Source organism: Urocampus carinirostris, chromosome 9 (genome assembly GCF_059441175.1).
Source record: "Urocampus carinirostris isolate Australia breed hairy pipefish chromosome 9, RoL_Ucar_1.0, whole genome shotgun sequence".
Classification (NCBI taxonomy): Eukaryota; Metazoa; Chordata; class Actinopteri; order Syngnathiformes; family Syngnathidae; genus Urocampus; species Urocampus carinirostris.
Genome location: NC_142357.1, coordinates 20177785 through 20201100, shown reverse-complemented (window position 1 = coordinate 20201100; position 23316 = coordinate 20177785). Strand labels below are relative to the sequence as shown.

Sequence of the window (23316 nt, the reverse complement as noted above, 5' to 3'; positions counted from 1 at the left end):
CTCAGGTGCACTTCTGTCCTTGCTAGGAAGATGATTACAAGATAGAAACGATTTGACGATTACGGGAACATGTGACCCATGTGAAGTTTCCCAGGACACATGAATACCATGTGTGAATGTTTACATGTTGGTGATATCAAGTTGGTGTGTGTAATTTCCTGTATGATATTTCAATTGAATGAATAATTCAAGTAAAAAAAACACAGCTGTCTTTAGACACAGTATAATGTCAGTTTCATTTTCGGTTTTAATTGTCACAAAAAAGCTAGACCAAAAAAGACTTGTTGCTAATTCGGTGCTAATGTAATTATATGACAGTTTTGTTTGACTATAGAGACTACATTTCATCATAAAACTGTGATTGACCGCCAAAAGGCACTTTGCTCTGCTGTTGTTGCTTGCACTATACTCCACGCTGAGTTTTCCAAAAGAAGATGCATCCCGGCTGCAGATTTTTCAATCTTCAAGGAGGTTTTTGGTATCTGTTGATAGGGTTTCCTGCCTGAGGGCAAAATAATAAACTGTGAGTGAGCATGATCAAAAACAATAAACATAAAATATGCGCGTGATAGGATCTCGGAATAAGAAACAGGCGTGTGTCAGACGTCTGCCAATAGAGAAGATGTGCCGATGTGGCCTCTGCTCGCAAGTTTATGTTCCCATAAAAGCAAACAGCTTCCTCATTTAGGATTCCAGCAAAGCATGCTGTCTCACGTGTAACAGTTTGATAAATAATCGGCGCGAGGCTAAAGAAAAAATTCCGGTGCATGACCTGGTTAGGAAAAGAGTGCATTTTATAACTTGGAATCAGCCCTCGATGACTGTCTCCAAAATGTTAAGATAAACAAGAAGAAGAAACAACACGCTAAACCCATGTCAGTAAGACCTTATTTGTGTCAGAGCCTTGCCACAATTAGACGAACAGATAAATAATAATAGTGCTTAATTAGTTTTGTAAACTGTAAATCAGGAGTCATCAAACCCTAGCGGAATTAACAACCTGTTTGCTGTACCAACCAGTGTTTCTGTTCTAGTCTTCCTCACAACCCCAAGTAGGTTCCTGACAATTTTTGCAATCTGATTCAACCGCCCACCCATCTTTTGTCAGCATTATTGCAAAACACCATCAAGCTCCTAGAAAAACCGAGAGACTGTCATATCAAACAAAAATTTCCACCATGTCAGACAAATATAAAACCAAAGAAAGCAAAAAAAATATCAAGGAAACAGATTCCCGACCCAGAGTCAATTACCAAAACACTTTGTTCAGTAATCATGTCAGAGATTTATGAACGCCAGGATGATGACTTCAAAGTGGTGAAAACTTTAGATGACGAAGCGAGCATAAATCAAGCTAGCGACTTCACAGTTGAACTGCATTTGAGCGCAAAATGGGGGCTAAAACAGTTTGGCGTGCATGCACCTAAAAGCGATACAGTATGTGTGTTTTATTTTAGCATTGTGATGCTAAGGCGTATGAAAGTATTAAGAGCTGTATGCCAGAGGTTAAGGTTGGTGGCATCAATCCAAAAATCGATATTATCAAAATTGAGCAAGCACTTGTCACGGTTGCCATGGCGCCCAATTGGGCCCGCTAGTGTAGCACCAGCTGTGGCTCGTTGACAGATTGGCTTTCCTTCTATTTAAGCTCAGTGCTCTTACTAATATGTTATCAGTCCATCAACGAACCTCTGCCCCGCAAGACGTGGGTTCTGACTCAGTCCTGTTTTCCTGTTGGTATTTCCTGTCCGTTTATGTTCCCGTTTATTTTTTCCTGTTTATTATTCCCTCCAGTTTTCGTTCCCGTCCAGTTTGTCCTGTTTAATTTCGATATCCTGTTTCATTATCAATCCTTTCTGTCCCGTCCTGTCCCCATCTGTTCGATATCTGCTCGGGCAAATGGAATCGATCTCGTCTGTCTCTGGCTTCCTGTCTTTCTACGCTAGACCGCTGCCTAACCTGAATGACTCCTCATTTCCTGTAAAATAAAAGGCTTGTGTGAGAACATGATGCATTTGGGTCCTGATCCTGTTCCGGTTCATGACAGTACTTGGATCAGATCAATATACCATATCTAGAGATTGATATTTTCAGCCAATTTTAACTATCCATTCCATCCATCATCTGCACCGCTTATCCTTAGTAGGGTCGCGGGGGTGTTGGAGCCCATTCCAGCCATCTTCGGGCAGTGGGCAGGGGACACCCTGAACTGCTTGCCAGCCAGTCGCTTGAATAGGACCGATACTAATATTTTTTGTTTGTAAAGAGCCATGCACTAGTTAACAACAAACACTCTTTAGTGGCCATCTCATCACAAGTGATAGTACAAATCAACACATAACAGCCTTTCTGACAATGAGGTAATCCAAAACACCTAGCGAGTAGACTATGAAAAGTAGAAAGTCATTTTTGCAACCTGCTAAATGACTACTTAACTGTTCAACACAGTCATCTCGGATAACCACTAATGCATTTAGAACACACTCAAATTTGTATTGAGTTGGTCATTTGAGTAAACCAAGTAAAAATTGCTTGGTGTTTAAATTGAATGCTCATTAATTATCTAATAGACACATGATATTTAGAAGCTAATTTGTCATTTGACTTCCTTGAATGTATGTTACTAACTTTGATATTTTCAATGAACTGCATTCTGCACTTATATTTTGAATTCTTCATAATAAGTTAATGTCACGGTTGCCCATGGCGCCCAATGGGCCCCGCCCGCTTGACGCCAGCTGCGGCTCGTTGACTGATTGGCTTCCCTCCTTTTTAAGCTCAGTGCTCTCACTCACCCTTTGTCAGTCCGTCAACGATCCTCTGCACCCGCAAGACGTGTGTTTTGACTCTGTCCGGTTTCCTGCCTGTGTTTCCTGTCCGGTATCATTCCCGTCTATTTTGTTCTGTTTGTTATCAATCTCCAGTGCCTAGTATCATTTATCTCTATCTCGTCCTGCTTGTTATTGGACTCCAGTCTGCAGTGCCTGTTATCAATCCTGTCTGTCCCATCCTGTTCGGTATCGACCCCATCTGTCCGATATCTGCTCGTGCAATTGGTATCGATCTCGTCGGCTGCTGTCTACCTGTCATTCCACGCCAAACTGCTGCCTCATGTCTTCCGCCCAACGATCGCCGAATGACTGGCGTTTTGAGTTAACTTGCTTGACTGCCCGATTTCCCGTAAAATAAATATTGTGTGAGAAACGTCACGCATCTGGGTCCTCCTCCTGTTCCGGTTCTTGACAGTTAATAAGTCAAATTTTTCTGAAGTAATAGTAATAGTGACAACGCGTCACACGGACGTCACCATAAATAAAAATATATACATACAGAACTGGTACCATTTAGCCACTTAAAAATGTGTATGTTATTGAGTTGTTATATGAGTTGCGTGATAAGTTAACCAAAAATCAGTACGTATACCCATATCTAACAAATAAAATGTGATCATTCTATCAAAAAGAAATAGCAATTTTGATATCAGATGTGGAACACTACAGAGAAATATGTTCAAAACTAGAACACATGAGCTTACAGAGGAATTGTACATTGAATTTTATATATTACAATCACACAACTGCTAACCCTTCAATACAAATGCTGTACCTAATTTAGAATTTAGAACTGTCTTTATTGTAATTGATGAAAATGAAGTGGACATTGTTTACATTTAACATTGTTTGAGATTAAACATACTGGAAGCACTCCAGAAAAAACATGCAAAAAGGGGTTGAAAGAAAAAAGTAAGATAGAAAGAGTGTCAAGATGAATATGCACAAAAATTTACAAGGTATTCCCTCGAGTGTCTAATTTTTAAGTGCAGCCTAACTATAGTGCAATGAAAATCCAAAATAACCCAAGAAATAAAATATTTTTCTAAACATAGCCAAGATATATATTTTCCACATTATGAAGGACTCCTCTCACCCGGCCACCTCCTCATTGACCTGCTGCCCTCTGGTAGGCGCTACTGGTCCCTTACAACAAGAACTAACAAGCTCAAAGACAGTTTATTTCCCAGGGCCATCACCACCTTAAACAAGCACACAAGACCGTAAAAAAATATATATCTTGCCTATGTATAATGTATGTATAAAATGTTACTTATGAATGTATTTTGGAATTTTGTTGGCGAAAATAATGAAATTGCATCTTTGGCACTGATTGAGTGAATGACGTAATGTATTGTTTGATATTTAAAATATGTTACCTGTTATCTGTCACATAAAGCATACTTGTAATAGGAAATATTTGTATTCACGTTATATCTCCTTCCACATCTGAAAGTAAACAAGGATACATTGAGCTCGCCCAGGTTAGTTTAAGAATCCTGTTCATTAGACGCTGGAATTTTCATACTCGCTAACATTTTACCACCCGTTGTTTTCTGTTCCTTCAGTAAGCGTCTCTCTCTCTCTCTCTCTCTGTCTCTCTCTCTCTCTCTCTATCTCAAAATGAAGAAAAGAAAGAAAAAGAAAATCTGCACTCAATCGAAATACTTGTCCTCAGTAAATGCGCAGCAGAGACCGCTTGAGAGGAGCACGCAGGCCATTGGCTAATCGGCAGCCCGCGTCGGTTATTAGTCATTGCCGTTGCCTTGGAAAGATGGTTTGGGATTCATACCACAAAGAACCCGTGTGGCTCCAGTGCCCAAAGATCAAAGTCTGGAGACTAGAAGTCATACGCATTACAATGTTTATCAATCCTCTTTATTAAGAAATGAACTTAAAAATAATGCTCTGTTTCTTTTTTCAGTTTAAACTATCAAACTTAATTTACTTGAGAGCCTCTGGAAGTAGGGTCTGAGTGAGGTTTGGCCAAATCGGGTTTTCAAAAGCAGAAATTTACCGAAAGTTACATGTAAGATGCTTCCTTTGTCTTCTAAGCTTCAGTTTAACAGCATTGACTATCTCCTTCCAAACCCAGGTAGTCCCTTTTCCGAAATTGCACATAGGCTGAAAGTTTAAGACCCCTGGCATAAAGTATCAAACTTGTTTGCTATTTTTGGTTCCTGGTCACCAAATTCCCCAAGTGTGCAAGGCAACAAAGAAAACAGCGAGCTGCTCTTGTTCACAACGCATGTGTCTAAAGACAAAACATTGAGAAGACATATGAAAACATTTATGACACCCTTCTAGAGGAGAAATTAGTCCATGCTTCTGCTAAAATTGTTTATAAAATACATAAAAGAAGTGTAACAGGGGGTTTGACAGTACTTTATCTAATATTTACAACGTACTTCCAATACAGGGCAGCACGGCGGCGCAGTGGTTAGCGCATGTGCGGCACAGTTCTGAGGTCATGAGATCGAACCTCCTGTGTGGAGTTTGCATGTTCTACCTGTGCTTGCGTGGGTTTCCTCCGGGCACTCCGGTTTCCTCCCACATTCCAAAAACATGCATGTCAGGTTAATTGGCCGATCCAAATTGTCCCTAGGTGTGAATGAGCAAGCGAATTGTCTGTCCCAGTGTGCTCTACGATTGGCTGGCAACCAGTTCAGGGTGTACCCTGCCCACTGCCCGAAAATAGCTGGGATGGGCTCCAGCACCCCGCGACCCTACTGAAGAATAAGCAGTGAAGATAATGGATATATGGATGTCTGTATACATATATATATATATATATATATATATATATATATATATATATATATATATATATATATATCCGTTATAGCACCTGTATAACGGATTCAAGACTGTATTGGTAGATACAAAAAATAAAATCAATCATATGTTTTAAAAAGTGGCCCACGACTCAATAAAGTTTGCCCACCTCGATTTACACCTTTCTCCATGAGCTTTAAAATAAAAAAAGGTCAGAATTGTTTCCAGTTATTGTGCAAATATGTGCCTGGGGTTTTTGTGCCCCACCCGGCCTAAACCTAAAAGACCAAAATAAGGGATCGAGTGGACATGAAACCCCTGAGAGTTATGTGTCGTTGCTTCCACGCATCTCCAAGGCCTTCGTAGTTAAAAATTGGTCCAGAAAAAAAGAAAAATAATCAAAAGTCCTCCTTGGCTCCTTGGCTTTATTTACGTAGTGACCCTTGAAGGAACGCGGTGTCGTAATACGACCTTAAGATAACACTTTCCAAATTCATGTTGTCTTGGCTCGCAATAATAAGTCTGACGCGACGGTGACCTCGGATCACCTGCCCGAGCGATTTATGCGCTAGCCTTAGCGTTCTAGCTAACCTTCTAGTTCATAGTTGTGTGATGCGTGTGCCCGCTGAAATAATAAGGGAAAGTTTTTTTCCAGACATGAAGATAGAACACAGATGCCTTCTATTAGCGCTTGGCTCGCTGGTCTCCAGCTTCTGACGACGTGCTCGTTGGTGATCAAATGCACATTTATCACTGTTGTTGATGTGTATTTACCACTAATGGAGTGAATTCCATCACAACAGAAGGGGGAGCAGAAAGGAATGTTCCACATATACAGTTGTGGAATGTAACCAAGTATCAATGATTTCTTACTGAAGTGTAAATTTTTGAGCTATGTTTACCCGAGTAATTTTGGATGACATTGGTTCGTTAGATACAAAAACGGCTATGTACTCCTCTAAAACAGCCTGGTTACTTTTAGCAACAGTGATCCGAATACGATGGTAGTCCATTACTGTTGATATAATCGCGCTCCCCACATTTTTAAAATCCAGATGCTTCCCTACTTATGAACGAGATATAAGAGGTGTAAAGTGTAAAGAAGAGGCGAGCCGTTTAGTTTGAAATGAGAGTGGAATTTAAAAAAGCTTGATGCGGTTGAGAAAATGGTTGGATCGCTTTTTTTCGGCCACTTTTTACAACAGAGTAGGAAGTCGCCTACAGGTTACTTATACAAGCCTGAAACATACTCATATGAACCTTAAACATACAAAATATAGCACTGAAGCAACTTACCTACAAATTCAACTTACGAACGATCCTCCAGAACGTCTGGTTCTGGGCAGCGTCTGTATAGCATTAAGTACAGAATGGAACGGCTAAAAACCCTGAACCTAAAAAGATGAAGGTTAAGCAAAAATGAGTAAGGCAAGCTGAGGACATTTCTAAGACGAAATGCTGAAAATAATCTTGTGCGGCCGATGTCTTTTTTTCAAGTTAAGTAAAGTCATGTTTATCTGTATAGCCCTTAATCACAAGGAGCCTGTACAGACTGCAGATTTTTGCAAACCACAGACTATTATTACACCGTCCCCTGATGTAAAACCTACATGAGGGCAAGGAAAAACTCAAAAACCTCAACATGAGAAAAATGAAGAAACCTTGAGGAAGGGGCCGCGCATGAGGTAATCCTCCTTTCAGGATGACCAGGCTGCAACGGATGTCATGTATCGTTATCCAAATTTGTATAGCATAAGAGGCCGTTGGTTCATGCCAGAGGTTACTTCCCACCGCTGACATTACAAAGAAATCATATTAACGGCTCATGGCGTCATGCAGGGGTCTCCGACTTTGCAGACAGATTGGACTTCAGAGAATTGTTTCTTTGTAAATATATGCAGCCGGCAGACAAAACAGAAACATGTCTCCGAAGTTCTGGCGGTGCCGTTGACTTTCTATGGAGCAACAGATGGATTCTTTCCTTCCATGTTGTCGAGCTGCTTTCTGACTCATGGTTGGACCTTGAAATATTGGCAACAAGGTCCGACAGGAGAGCCCAGAAAGTATTAGGCTTATATTAATATCTATTTTAAAGTGAATGAAATGACTAAATAAATGAATATGACTAAATATAAAAACATTCAAGTAAATTAGAGTACAGTTATCCCTCACTGTATCGCTGTTTAGCCACCTCACGAATTTTCATTGTGCATTGTTTTCTGCAGTCAACCTGCTCCCTTGTCTTCCTGTGTCTGCCTGTGCTTTAATAGCAATGCGGTGTTAGCTGAACACATCAGTAAAACAGCTTTAAGAACCTTCAATATTTACAAGCAAATCTTTGTGAATTTCGAGTTTCTCTAGAAGCAGAACATTCATTAACAAAAGCACAAAAGGCAGAGGAAGATGCTTTCTCTCGCCTACAAAGTTGGACTTCTCCACATGCTAGAGGAGGGTAAGATTTTTACGCCACATTTTGTTTTCATACAACGTCCACAAAGAATCAATAAAAACAATGAAAATTGATTATTAAATGCATTCGCAACAAATTTATCATCAAGGATTGTGTCACGCGATTTATGCGCCACTATGCACTTGAATTCAATGCGAATAATTGTGCAATGAATTTAGTTGTGACGTCGAAAGGACGTGCATGTATTACCACTTTGATCCAGCAGAGGGTGACTCGAGACCACATTTTGTTGTACGACTCAATATTGGTCTGGCGACCAACTTGTAGTAGCACCATGGTCTGGCAGAGGGCCCTCGAGACAATATTTTGATAATTGACTGGCTGACTGACTGACTGACTGTATGAATGAATGAATGAATGAACGAATGAATGGCCTTTATCGCCTTGTGTATTTAAGTATAAAATTGGAAGGCTTCTCATTTCAGGGCAAGTAAAACAAATTAAAAAGATAAACATGGAAAGAAGGATAAAAATATTAAAAATGCACGAGGTGCTCTTGATCTGACAAAGAACTGACATTCTACTATATATATATATATATAAATATAGACATAATTTTCAACCCTGTTTGTAATCAATTACGCAAAAGAGCAGAAAGATTATTTTTCAAAATTAGAATTTGACGTTACAGAAGTAATTTATGAAAACAAATTTAAATAAAAACCTTTATAAAGTACAAAACTTTAATCTGTTTTTTGGAATGTTTTTTAAGTTAAAATTTTAATGTCACATTTTGTTTTCCAATAAAGTCCACTTAATGGTGACAAAATATGATGTGAAGTATTAACATGGATAGTGTCCTAAAATAATTTCCAACTTTTTTGGGGATAAAAACTGCAATTAAGCAGCAAGATTATTTGTAAAGTTATAATGTGACAGTACAGAAGCTCATTGTAAAAAATAAAAATAAAAACATTCATAAAGTAAAAAACTTTCATTTGTTAAAACAAACGCTTGAGCCTCTAAATGGGGTTTGGTCATTAAAGTAACAGTATTTGACAAATACATTAACAAAGGTTTTTACTTTGCCAATTTTGACGATTGTGTGCATTAAAGAAATCTTAAAAAGCCTTGAATTTAACTTGGTTTCAGCTGTAGGAACCCTGTTTCAACCAGTTTCAAAATAAAACAATACAAATTAAAAATGAAACACAATTCTGTGTCTTTCATCCTTTTCTTATATAGAAATAAAAACTAAAGTAGAATAGGAAAAATAATACTTAAAAATGATGAAACTACTACTAAATCATGTTCTATCATTTATATATATATATATATATATATATATATATATATATATATATATATATATAAAAGAATAAGAATGTTATTTTTCAGATGTAGACTTTATTGTCATTTCACAAACATATGGAACGAAATATACGTTATTGCGGGTCCTTTTTGGAATGCAACCCCGTGAAAAATGAGAGATTACTGTACTTTGTTGCTTCACAGTCCAACAGTGCTCCTCACTTGCTAAACATTCATTAGCATAAAAGCTGTTAAGGAATTCCAGACGCCGCAAAGTATCAAAATACACGTTTTGGTCAGGAAATACCCCAATTTGAAATATTAGACGTTTTTTGGAAACTTCAATTTCATTCCCACCACCAAAAACCCAGACATTCTCCACCGGTCTGTTGTCTTTATGCCTTATTATTTTAACATTCTGGAAAATTTCTTTTTTTGGGTCTTCCATCTTGGGGTTTTTTTTTCCGCGTCTGAACCAAGCAACCAAGGCGTGTTCAGATTTTCCAAGGTCAAGCCGTTTTATGATTGTAAGAAGTCTTCCAAAAGACAATCAACTTCTATTTGAGAAAATGCCGCGCACTTATTTTAGGGTTGTTTTCTGCTCTTCACGGTTAATTGTCCAAACAGAAAATTCGGAGGTACTCCAACATTTCTGTCTTTTGAATATTCCACCATGTTTTTTATTGATTTTGGAGTAAAGAAAGTACAAATCGAAATCGCAGACTTGTTGGATGTCCAAAATTACTTTATGGTTATCAAAATTATTCCAAAAGGCAATCATCTATCATTCTGGTAAATGGTGATCGATTTTATGATTTTTTTTCTTAAACATTTTTTTGCTACTGATCTTGCATATTTGTATATACTATAAATACTATGAATCGATGTATAAGATTATACATACTACCTTTGGTCTTGTGTTGAATTTTGATGATTAAAATTATTCGCAAAGAGTTGAACTGAGCCTACTATTATTTTTGACAACATGTATATTCATGCAGTTCTAATTTCCAATTCAAACTAAAGATTATTTTTTAATAATAATAATAATAATAATAATAATAACGACGACGACGACAACAACAACAATAATAATAATAATACATTGTACTTTAAAGCGCCTTTTAGGACACCCAAGGTCATTGAACATATAGTAACAAACAAAGATAAGGCAAAAATAAAACAAGAATATAATAAGCAAGTACAAAGGCTGATGGTCATCCGTAAGTTGAAAAAATTCACAAGTTGCTTAGATGCAATATTTTCTATGTTTAAGGTTAATAAAAGTATGTTTATGTAGTGTTTTGTAGTAAGAAGATAAACATTTCATAAAATAATATGCTCTATAAAGATAAATAGTTGAGTTTAACTTACTTTTGGAAGATGCGCTTCAAGAGTTAGGCCACTTCCTCCTCTGTGAAAAATTGGCCGAAAAAAAGCGTTCTGACCATTTTCTCTACCGCATCAAGCTTTCTTATTCCACTTTCATTTAAAAAAATGGCTCGCCTCTTCTTTACACTTTACACCTACCATATTGGATGGATGCACAAGATATTAAACAATAACATTTTTAAAGTTCTACCGTGCTAGAGATACAGTGCAGTGTGTTTACACACGATCTAGGAAGTAGAAGCCGGATTTCTTCTTTGGGTTGGATGCTGGGTGACCTCTCACAGCACCGCCACACCCCGGTAGCGGCGGAAAGAAGCACTACAGTAATGTCCTGTACATGGAAAAGGGTGTACACAATACAAAATCTAACTTACAGTAATGTCCGGATATTTTTCGTCATTCCGAAAAAAAATGTTTGTGTCTACTGTTTTGCGAAAGTCGACTGGTCGTAATGAATAGCAAATTAAAATAATAATAATAATAATAATTTCCTTTGTATTGTCATTCTTTGTAACAATGTACACAGAACGAAATGTCGATACACCTGACCCGTTGTAGCGAGTCGATGCAGCCGCAGCCAACAGAGGGCGCCGCCATTATACCAATTAGGTATGTCTCGGCCGAGGCGCGAACCAGCGACCTCCCAGTCTCAAAGCGGGCACACTACCATCTAGGCTACTGAGAAACACGGTAGAGTTAAAAGGGGGCGGTATGTGAGGCAAATGATCAAGAAAAGGCAAGTCTGAACAGAAGAGTTTTGAGTCTGGATTTAAAGGCGGAATTGTGCCACCCTGAGCACAATTCCGGAAGTCAGGCGGAAATGAGTTCCAGAGCTTCGGGCAAACCGGCTGAAAGCTCTGCTCCCCATGGAGCTGAGACGGGCAGCGGGTATAGTGAGATGGAGGAAGGAGGATGATATGAGGGCCTGTTAATGTTAAGGAGGTTGGAGAGGTAGAGAGGGGCAAGGTCGTGAATGGCCATGCAGGTGAAGAGGAGGATTTTGTATTTGATTTTATGTTTGTTTTTTTTGGGAGCCAGCGTTTTAGTAAAGACGATGCCCTACTTACAAGCGAGATAGGTTCCAGAATATTGTTTGTAAGTTGAATTTGTTCGTAAGTTGCTTCGGTGCGATATTTTCTATGTTTAAGGTTCATATAAGTATGTTTAAGCCTTTTATAAGTAACCTGTATTGTTTTGAAGTAAAAAATAAACATTTCATAAGGAAATATGCTCTAGAAAAATAAATAAAGTTGAGTTTAACTTACTTTTGGAAGATACACTTCAAGAGTTGGGCGACTTCGTGGTAAAAAGTGGCCGAAAAAAAGCGTTCCGACCATTTTCTCAACCGCATCAAGCTTTCTTATTCCACCTTTACTTCAAAAGCAACGGCTCGCCTCTACACTTTACACCAACCATATTGAATGGATGCACGAGATATTAAACAACAAAAATGCCAAAGTTCTTAGCACACTAGAGATACAGTACACGTAGTTTGTTTACACAAAAAACTAGGAAGTAGAAACCGGATTTCTTCTTCGGGATGGATGCTGGGTGACCTCTCACAGCGCCACGTGGTGTAGAGAAGCACTACAGTAATGTCCTGTACGCCGAAATAGGCGCACCAATACAAAATCTAACTTACACCAATGTCCGGATATTTTTCGACATCCCGAAATTTTTTTTTTTTTTTGTTTGTTTTGTGAGTCGAATGGACGTAAGTAGGGGGGCGTCTGTACAGTGTTTTACAACCAGTGTGTTCAGGCACACAAAGTTGACAGTGGAAATTGCCCAATTTTACCATTGCAAAAATATGCGATGGTTCAGTATATGTGCTTTCTGTCAGTGATCAGAGAAGTAACTAGAACATTCATCCACATTGTTGGGTGGCGGTTGATTATTATATATTTATACTGTATACCATTTACTTGCTCATGAGGTAGCGCGTTATATTTGATAATTTTTATGTTTAATATTGCTCTTCAAAAATAATAAATCGAATACAATACAAATCAATTGCAGGTGTATTGCTGATTTTAACTACTATTTTTATATATTTTTAAAAAGAAAAAAAGACGGAATGTATCAAAGTCCGATGTGTAATATTTTACCACTAGATGGCACTGTGTTTTCTGGTGCAAGCGAGGGCCAGTGTCTCAGAGATCGGCGTGGCCAAATCCTGCTGGACAAACATGGCAGGGACCTAATTTGGCATTTTGCTGTGTAAAAGAAATACAACATTTCTTGAACTGTGATTTTTGTAAAAAAATAACATTGGTGTGATAGTGTTTGCCTAGTATTAAAATCAATGTTTGTTTGTTTTTACGGATCGAAAGTTTTTGTACCACAGCACTAAATATTACACACTGTCCCTTTCAACACTTTATTTCACAGACATATTCTTTTTGGGGCGACACAGCAGCTGGGTGGTTAGCGCACAGCCCCACAGTGCAGAGGTTCAAGTCCAGCTACCGCAGCCTCCTCGTGTGGAGTTTGAATGTTCTCCCCGTGTTTGTGTGGGTTTCCTCCGGGCAGTCCGGTTTGCTCCCACATTCCAAAAACACGCATGTCAGGTTAATTGGCAGGTTCAAATTGTCCCTTGATATGAATTAGCGAGCGAATTGTCTGTCCCTGTGTGCCCTGTGACTGGCTGGCAACCAATTCAGGGTGTCCCCTGCCCACTGCCCGAAGACAGCTGGGATGGGCTCCAGCACCCCCGCGACCCTACTGAGGTTAAGCGGTGCAGATAATGGATGGATGGATATTCTTGTTGCTTGTTTTCAGCATTAGGGTTTTCGTTTTTTCTATAAAAGTAAGATATATAAAATTGAAACTTGACAAAACACGTGAAAATATAATAAAATCTAAAATTAATGATAAGATCAACTTTATACTCCTAATTAAGGCAACGTGATCATTTTACTTTAAAAATAAAAGCATTTGATTTGTTCATTTTATGATGTTGTATTTGTTGTTACATCATTAAAGGGAATAATAAACGACAAAATACAAAAACAAAACCAATTCAATACAGTAAAGTCCTTTTACATACCTGCCTATGGCACTCCTCTTGCATGATCTTCATCTCTTCATCAATGTCCCCTGGGTGAGGATTGCTTCTGAGGACAGAATCACGTTGTAGAAAACCACATTTGGATAACGCAACAAGATTTGATTGTCATCTTTTAACTGATATCAGGGCCCTAAGGAAAATTAGATTTGAGGTCCTCCATTATTTGGCCACACGGGGGACAGCTCGCTCATTCACACCTAGGGACAATTTGGACCGGCCAATTAACCTGACATGCATGTCTTTGGAATGTGGGAGGAAACCCACGCAAGCGCGGGGAGAATATGCAAACTCCACACTGGAAAGCCGCCCGTGTTAAATATATTAGTTTCATCAAATTGGTTTTGAAACAAATACAATTAGAGCAAATATGTATATTATGTCTGTTTTAAGCACTTCATTTGTAATATAGTTTTGAAGTATTAATGTTGTTTTTTTTTTTTTTAGTATTTCTGTAGTACTGTAGGTTTTTTTTGTTTTCACTCTAGTTCTATTTGTGTAGTATTTCTGAAGTAATTTTATTTAGTATTTCTATAGTAGTATTTTTGTGTATTTCTGTAGTACTTTTGTTTATTTTGAATGTATATTTTTTTGTATTTCTGTGGTATTTTCATAGGATTTTTGTATTGCTACAGTAGTTTTATGATTATAGTAATTTTGTAGCATTACTGCAGTATTATTTTTTTAGCATTTTTGTACTATCTCTGTTGTACCTTGTACTACTTCCATACGAGAATGTTTTTTTACATCTGCAATATTTCTGTAGTATTTTTGTTGTACAGTGTTACTGTAGTTTTATTTTTGTAGTATTTTAGTGATATTTCCATGGGAGAATTTTTGTAGTATCACTATAGGTGTAATTTGCAGTATTTATGTTGTAAACTAGTATTTTTGTAGTAATATTTCTCTAGTATTATGTATATTTTTCCAAAGCAGTATTTTAGTATATTATATTTTTGTAGAAATGTTGTAGTATTTCCATAGTAGTATTTTTGTCATATTTCTTTAGTATTTTTGTAATATTTATTTCGTTGTCTTTTTGTCGTATTTTTGAAGTAAATAATTATGTAGTTGTATGTTGTAATATAGTATTACTGTAGTAGTATTTTTGTAGTAATTCTATACTTTTTTATCTTTTGAATGAAAGCAAAATAATACATCAGGTGCCAGTTTTGGGGCAATATATACGATATTTACTTTTGTAGTTATTGTGTAGTACTTTTGTTGTATTTCTGTAGAAGTATTTTTGAGTGGACACACAAAGTGACAATGGGGACAATGTTGGCACCAAAAAAGTTAACCATACTTGGGGGCCCCCTAGTTGTTGCAGCGCCCTAAGCAGCCGCTTAGCCCGCTTATGCCTTGGGTCGGCTCTGAGTGATATAACACAAGTCGATTGTAAATATGAGTAGGTTGAGCTTCTTTACACACCTGTTACAACAGTTGAGGTCCTGTAGGGGGCAGTATTGAGTCTGTTGGTTGACGTGATCGCATGACTTGCTTTGTTTAGCTCTATATTCAAGTGTGTGGACTTGCTGAAGCAGACTTTCCCTCTCCTCCAAAAAACTGTCTTTAAAGCTGGAAAAAAAATCTAAATATTTAATACATGTCAAGTCATGTTTATTTGTATAGCCCTTAATCACAAAGAGTCTCAAAGGGCTCCTTGCATGTTGTTGCGATTGTTCTAATCGGTGGCGTGACGAGACAATTTTGTGGGCAAAAGCTAACAAGGGGAGAAGGGAGCTTTTTTGGAATAGCCTATGCGCATTTTCTTAAAAGTTTTCACTTCTTGATTAAAAAAATGTTTTAATATTGCCTCACCTTGATAGCAATTTGAATTGTAATGATACAATTCTCCAAACAAATCTTTGTATTTTTGATTAAATCAAATAAAGAGAGGAAAGAATAAGGTAAAAAGAAAAAAAACAATAACAATAAATGAATAAATAAATAAATAAATGAGTTGTTTTATGGGCAGCACGGCGGAGAAGTGGTTAGCGCTTGTGCGGCACAGTTCATGTCATGGGAACCTCCTGCGTGGGTTCAAATCCAGCTCCAAACTTCCTGTGCGGAGTTTGTATGTTCTCCCCGTGCTTGCGTGGGTTTCCTCCGGGCACTCTGGTTTCCTCCCACATTCCAAAGACATGCATTTCAGTTGGATTGGCCGGTCCAAATTGTCCCTAGGTGTGAATGAGCGAATGAGTTGTCTGTCCCTGTGTGCCCTGCGATTGGCTGGCAACCAGTTCAGGGTGTCCCCTACCCACTGCCCGGAGATGGCTGGGATGGGCTCCAGCCCCCCCGCGACCCTAATGAGGATAAGCGGTACGGCTAATGAGATGAGATGAGTTGTTATACGTCGAAGTGTCCTTGGGCAAGATGCCCTAATGCCCCCAATAAGCAGGTAGGCGTCTTGAATGGCTGCATGGCCGCTATTGGTGTGTAAGTGTGTGTGAATGGGTAAGTGTGAAGCACATTGTAAAGTGCTTTGGGAGGTCTTCATTGACTTAAAAAGCGCTATATAAATGCAGACCATTTACCAATAAGTAAATAAATAAATAAGGAAGGAAAGAAGGAAAGAAGGAAGGAACAAACAAAGGAAGGAAAGACGGAAGGAAAGACGGAATAAATGCACAATGGGAGAAGGAAGGAAGGAAGGAAGGAAGGAAGGAAGGAAAAAAGAAAGAAAGAAAGAAACAAAGAAAGAAAGAAACAAAGAAGAACAAGGTACATATACAAATTTTTAAAGCACTTTTTACAGAATGGCAGAAAAGCAGTCCTACCAGCACCATCTAGTGTCTCTCTGTGCACGCAACTGATTCATTTAGACATTTGTGTGCATGCTTGTGTTTATAAAATTATCCCGATACTCCTTTTATGAAAGAATGGTAAATGGTCTGCATTATATAGCGCTTTTCAAGTCAATTAAGACCTCCCAAATCGCTCTACAATGTGCTTCACACTTACCCATTCACACACACACACTCACACACCAATAGGGAGTCAGCCATGCAAGGCGCCTACCTGCGTATTTGCTAACTCGAGAAAATGATTAAGACTTTAAATGACATTTGGACATCCATTTATTTTTGTACATGTAAACTGCTAACATTTGATTTTGTTTTAGTGTTGAGGTTGTGCCTCACCTCTTGACACACACCATCCAGTTGCGTTGTTGCTCACAAAGCCACTCAAACTGCTCCAGTGTTTCTTGGAGCTTCCTTGCACTGCTGTCATTCTCCCGAAGCAGATCTCTTATCTAAAAAGAGGCGTCATTCATTTTTGTAAACTGCACGAATAACCGTTAAAAAGTCAACAGCTCTTTAATCCAGTTTAATGATCTCATTGGCCTTTTTTATGCATGCGACTTGTTTTTTGTTTATAATGCAGTGAAAAGTAATCCTGGATCTTGGACTGTTTGTAGTTTGATGGATCGGTCTGAACATTTTACAGTCGGGTTTGAATTAAAAAAGAATTCTTGACACGTAGGAATGTTCGATGATTTCCTCGACAGTTAATGTAGCATTTTATCATTCCACGGTGAACTTGGCTTCCCGCTTGACTAAGACAAATAACACTTGCACTTTTGGACTTTGGATCGTCACTCGTCCATAAAGACAACAGTGTTGAGCAAGTCTGACATCTGCTGGACAAAAGAGGAAATGCAGTCGATGATAGAAACGGTTAATCAAATTTAGAATTCATTTATTTAGCACTTTTCAGACAACGAATAACAACTTGAGGTGCTGTATGAAAACATTTAGTGTACAATAAGAAGACAAAATCCCCCTCTTTTCCCCCCAACCAACAGCCCAGAACACCAAATACACGGACAACCACCAATGGCTAAAATAATATAAAATCTAATGGAATTAAGTCAAATTAAAAGTGGTGTCTGTAACTTCAAAATATTCTACTTGCTGACGCCATTTTCTGGCTGGAATGATTATTGCGGATTCCGTCAAGCGCCTTATAATGCGCGTGCAAGTATGTGATATTCTTAGAAGCTCTCAAATCAACTCTTCCGTTTGTCTATTTTGAGGGTTGGGTTGGCATTTAAACTGTATTTAAATTCATTTTCTTACTTTCATCATTTTCATCCTAGAACAGAAGAAAATCGCGAAATCACTCTCCTCTCCCACACCCCCCGCCTCTTTTCCTCCATCCTAATGTGCTCCATGGCCGGAATATTAAGGGTAAAAGTAAGATAAAAACAGATAGGCGTGGTGGAACAAATATAATTTGAACTCAGTTGGGCATGTTTAACACATACAGAGAAAATATTTAATTTCAAACTTCTTGAGGACACCTCAAACTATGCACCCCACTTTTAAATTAAATTAAATTGAATTAAATTACATTAGTTAAATTAAATTAAATCAAATTAAATTACATTTATTTTAATTAAATTAAAATTAAAAAATACAATACGTTGAATTAAATGTATTTAAGTTTTATATTTTGAAACAAGATAATGAAAACATTTCTATAATTCTCTCTCTTTCTCGCTTAACTTATTGTCGATGTAGAAACTAATCCTTTCCTTATTCTTTATTGCGATTTAGTGTGCTTTATGTCATGAAAAATATGTTTAGGGGGATTTGATCGTTAAATTAAATTAAATTACACTAAGTTAAATTTCAAAATACAGTTAATTAAATTAAATCAATTTAAGTTTTACATTTTGAAACAAAATAATGAAAACACCTCTATTATTCTCTCTCTCTCTCTCTCTCTCTCTCTCTCTCTCTCTCACGTTCTCTTTGTCTCTCTCGTCATCACAGGGTTCTCCAACGTGGTGTCCCTATGAGCACATGAGTAGATCGCAGACAGGTTTTGAAACTAGTTCACTAGTGACGGGTCACAGTGATTTTCTAGGAAAATTGGTTTCTAACTGGAATGAGAAATTATTAAAATAAGGGTCTTTAAAACGTGATTTAGTGGTTGACTGTACTTATTTTAACCCTACTTCTAATAGTTACAACCTGGTAACAGGATAACACAAAACATATAAGTTTATTTTTTAGAAATGTCATACTGGTAGCTCTTCACACTAATCAGTACCAGTCAAGTCAAATCTTATTTATTTTTATAGCCGTTAATCACAAGGATTATCAAATGGCTACACAGACCACCGACTATTATTACACCATCCCCTGATCTAAAACCAATATGAGGGCAAGGAAACACTCAAAAACCCAACATTAGGAAAAGGAAGAAACCTTGAGAAAAGTAGCTCTTAGGTCATTAGGTATTATAGGAACACGATATAAAATCAAGATCTGGCTCTTCCATGGATATGGCAATTGTTATTACTCACTTGTCTCTCGTGCGTCAACCGTAAATCTAGCAGTTCCCCTTCTAGCATTCTGTTGGACTCACGAAGCTGTTCCAACTCTGTTGTCTTCCTGTTACTGGTGAAACACAAAGACCTCCTAAGTCCATGTTACGTTACTTAATTTGATGTGTTTTTAGAGTGAAGTACCGCAGCAACAACAACCACAGCGATCAATTACTTTTGCAGCTCTGTCCGAAGGCCTTCATTGAGCGCATCGCTGCATTGGGCTTCTGGGTTCAGCTCCCAAAAGCTCCCCGTGTCGTTTTGTAGCTGTGCCTCGGCATGCAGCTGCTCCACCAGGTCTTGCAGCTGCGATTCGGAGCTCTGGAGGCACAGCAGCTCAGAGCAAACTTGACGTAGTAGCTCAGCGTCGCGCTCGCTCTCACCTGCCAGTAGGATTACACGCTGCTGTAGTGATTCCACCAGTTCCTGTATACATTACACCACATAAATTGATGGATTGATTCTAATTATAAAAACTGACAAGCTACATGTTCTAGTGTCTAGAATCCAGTTACTGCAGTTGAAAATGATTTTTTCCAGAAAACGCCTAAAGGACAATGAGATCAATGCAAGCCCAAACCTGATGCATGAGTAATTCGGTGGTACCAGTCCAAGTTAATGTGAAACTTTAATGTTTTTAAGAACACCTTGTGGCAAAGCGCCAACCTGGAAACATTTTTTTTTTCAAATAGTTTAAACATTTTACCTTAGATAGTTCAAGACTACATTCATCTAGAAATCATGTTTAATGGTTGTGTTGAAAATGAAAAATGAGAATTCTGAACGAACTTATCTTTGGCTCACTTTTCCTTCCATTGTCTTGCTAAAACGTGACATTAATATTAACAAAATGCTAAACATATGTGGCTCACTTGGAAACATGATTTTGAATAATTCATTGATGTATTTTAGTTAAAGTAAAAGACAGTGGCTTACACATATATGTTGGAAAGGTTCCAGAAGAAATTAAAGTCACAGAAGAGTCAATCAGAAACTCTAGCACCACCAAGTGTCAATTTGTGCATACGATTTCCAAGACCTTGAAGGAACAGTGTGTAACAAAGTCCTCTAGCATAGGTCCTCTTTTTTGGTAATTTTTCTTTTATGTTTTTTTTTTTTAATTTAAGCACACCTCAGGGGTCTCCATTTGTTCTACGTCTTAGTGTATTACATATGTTTAAGTAGAGTAACCCAAAGATCAGCTCTAAGTAAACAATGTGTATGAACATATCTGTCCAGTGACGTAAAGTCAGACAAGGCAGGTGAGCCAGTGCCTCACATGTCATTATGAAAAAGGACGAGTTATTTCTCATTAACATGACAATTTTTAGATTTTATTTTTCATAGTTGTTGAATTTTACCATTATATTATAAATATTATTAATACTCTTTGTTTGTAACGTACTACTTTAATGAGCAGATGCAGAATGAGGCATTTAATTATTTTGCCTCATGCCAGAGGGCAATAGGGAGACCAAAGATTCTGATTTGGCAGACACACCTCAGCCCATGGCCTGGAGAGAGATGGTCACCACGAGGCTGTATTTGCCCAGGACAGACCACAAGGACTGGTGCCCCTACAACCCTACTGGTTAAAGGATCCACCCACCCACCACTAGCAAGCTACCAATAAGTCAAGCCATCTGGTCATTGTTTTCTCATTGCATGGACTTGTTTAGAATAATGGAGGATTACCTATCTATTAACTCTTTTATTACCTTGGCCCCATGTAGGTTTTAGATCAGGGGATGGAGTAATCATAGTCTATAGTTTGCAATAGTCTGTAGTCTGTGCAGCCCTTGGGACTCCTTGTGATTAAGGGCTATCCAAATAAACATGACCTGACCTGACTATTAGGGAAAAACAGTATGTAACATATTACTGTGCTAGGCGTCTACAGATGTAGATAGGGGCATGCAATTTCCTGGCCTCATGGCAGAGGGTGCTAGTGAGACAAAGAATGCTGTTTTTGGTGCGCACCTCCCCAAACAATAGAATTAATGATAGTATTATTGTTTGCCTCTTTTATTCAAAAGAAGCAGCACAAAGACTTAATTTATAAGTTAAGGTAAGACTAGAAAATGTTTCCTTTTTCTATGCTACTGTTTATATACTGTTTTACTGCTTTGCCAATCAAATGATGAATAAGATATAGGGTTATTTATTTGTAACACTGCCTCACCACGAAGCTCACTCCACATTACTGGATATAACCTGTCAATAAAATGGCTTATTTTGCTACAAATCTGCACCTGCTTCTGGTGGATGGTGCCAATCAGTGTATCCTGTGTCCTCCTGAGGTCCACATTGTTCTTTTCCATGTGAAAAAGTTGAGCGGCTACAGCATGAAAGTCCTTCTGTAGCTTCTTCTCCCTTTCTTTGGACAAAAGCAACTCCCTGTCTGACACAGCTGCAACCACATAAAGGCAAGCTCAACCTCAGACTCGTAATCACAGCACGATAAACTCCTGCACTATAAATTTAAACATTAAAATCATGTTCCCGTATCCGCAGTTAAATCATGACCCACTTATAACCTCCTTTGACTTATTAAGGCACATAAAGTATCTGCTTACCTTTTTCTCGAGCCAAACGCGTGCACTTGGCTGTCAAGAACTGGACCTGACCGTAGTTTTCATCCCTCTGTGCTCGGAAAAACCTCCTCATGGCCCGTTTGTTGGTTTTTACTCTGTCGCTGATTTCACATGATCCCCAAAGTTGCAAGAACTCTGTAAAGGTCAGCTGAACTGCAAACGGAGATGAGGCAGTTGGATGTCTTGAGGCCGCAGTTTTTTTAAAGAAGTGACTAACAACCGAGGTGTTCTGCAAATTTGCAGAAGGTCGGGGCATGTTGTGTCGAGCATACAAGCTTGACAGCACTCCGGCATCTTTCCATTGTCAAAGCAAAAAAATGACTGCGCAAGCCTGAAGGGGAAATACAACTGGCAGGTAATAACACATCTTGAATCCAATGCTAATAAAGCACTACACATAAAACCATTGCTGGGACTACACAAGGTACACAGGGTTCTTTGTAACTAGTCACCTTCGGAGTAATGTTTTATTTTTTATTGTTAGTGATCTGAGGGTAACTAATTACTTTTCAAATGAAGTAACTAGTAACTGTAACTAATAACTGTTTTTCAGTGAGGCACCTAACACTGCTTATAACATGTATGAAATAAGTAGATTGTGTAATTGTGAAAAAAAAAAACATTCAGGAACTTCAGTATATTACTAGTACTGTGAAACTGTCTTAAAAGTCCCTTGTCAGCAGACGGATAGAAAGTAATCTCTGACCATTAAGTATACATCAAGCATACAAGTATACCGTAAGTATACTCATTCTAAAGGGACAATGGTGGGAAGAAAATATTATTCATTAAAAAAGATAATTTTCTTCTTCAATTTCCTCATGCTGAGGTTTTGTGTTTTTCCTTGCCCTCATGTAGGTTTTAGATCAGGGGATGTTTTAATAGTATTCTGTACAGCCCTTTGAGACTTCTTGTGATTAAGGGCTATACAAATAAACACGACTTGACTTAACTTAAATGGTCTGTATCTATATAGCGCTTTTCAAGTCAATGAAGACCTCCCAAAGCGCTTTACATTGTGCTTCACACTTACCCATTCACACACACACACACACACCGATAGGGACTCAGGCATGCAAGGCGCCTACCTATTTGATCACTTAATGGCACTGTTGTCAAGTACTGATACGCTGTGCTCTGTGGCACTAGTTTTCCTTTGCTAGATGCTAGACAAACATGGCAGGGACCTTGAGGTATGGATTCCACTATGTAAAAGAAATACAAATTTCTTAACCTATAATTTTTTTTTATTAAAACTAACATTGGTAGGATAATCCGTGTATTTTTGCCTAGTATTCAAATTAATTTTTTGTTTTGTTTTTTACTGAAAGCGTTTTGTATCACTAGGAGGCACTAAACTTTAATTTAAATTAAAATACTCTTGGGTCGAGGTTTTTTAAAAAAGAATTTACATGAGGCTCACCTTGACGGCACTGACACGATTGTTAGCCATCTTGCTGCTGCAGTTACTCAAAAACCTCAAAAAAGCTGGGCATAAAAATGAGGGGGGCGGTCCGGTTTGGTCAATTCACTGACACTGTTTTATCCTACATCCGTTACTGCACGGATGAAGTCACAGTATATAAAAAAAATCAAAA

General features: G+C 38.1%; 1 protein-coding gene across 1 annotated transcript; it reads right to left on the bottom strand.

The window, feature by feature from the left end:
- Window positions 1-252: 252 nt before the first annotated feature.
- On the bottom strand, window positions 253-21791 carry LOC148359550 (uncharacterized). The gene is made up of 8 exons (XM_088344107.1): window positions 21701-21791; window positions 21377-21534; window positions 19300-19550; window positions 19104-19191; window positions 16930-17042; window positions 15218-15364; window positions 13769-13835; window positions 253-502 (listed from the first exon to the last, which is right to left on the bottom strand). The coding sequence occupies exons 1-8, from the start codon at window positions 21789-21791 to the stop codon at window positions 464-466; spliced, it is 954 nt and encodes a 317-aa protein (XP_088200233.1). The 3' UTR covers window positions 253-463.
- Between the last annotated feature and the right edge of the window lie 1525 nt (window positions 21792-23316).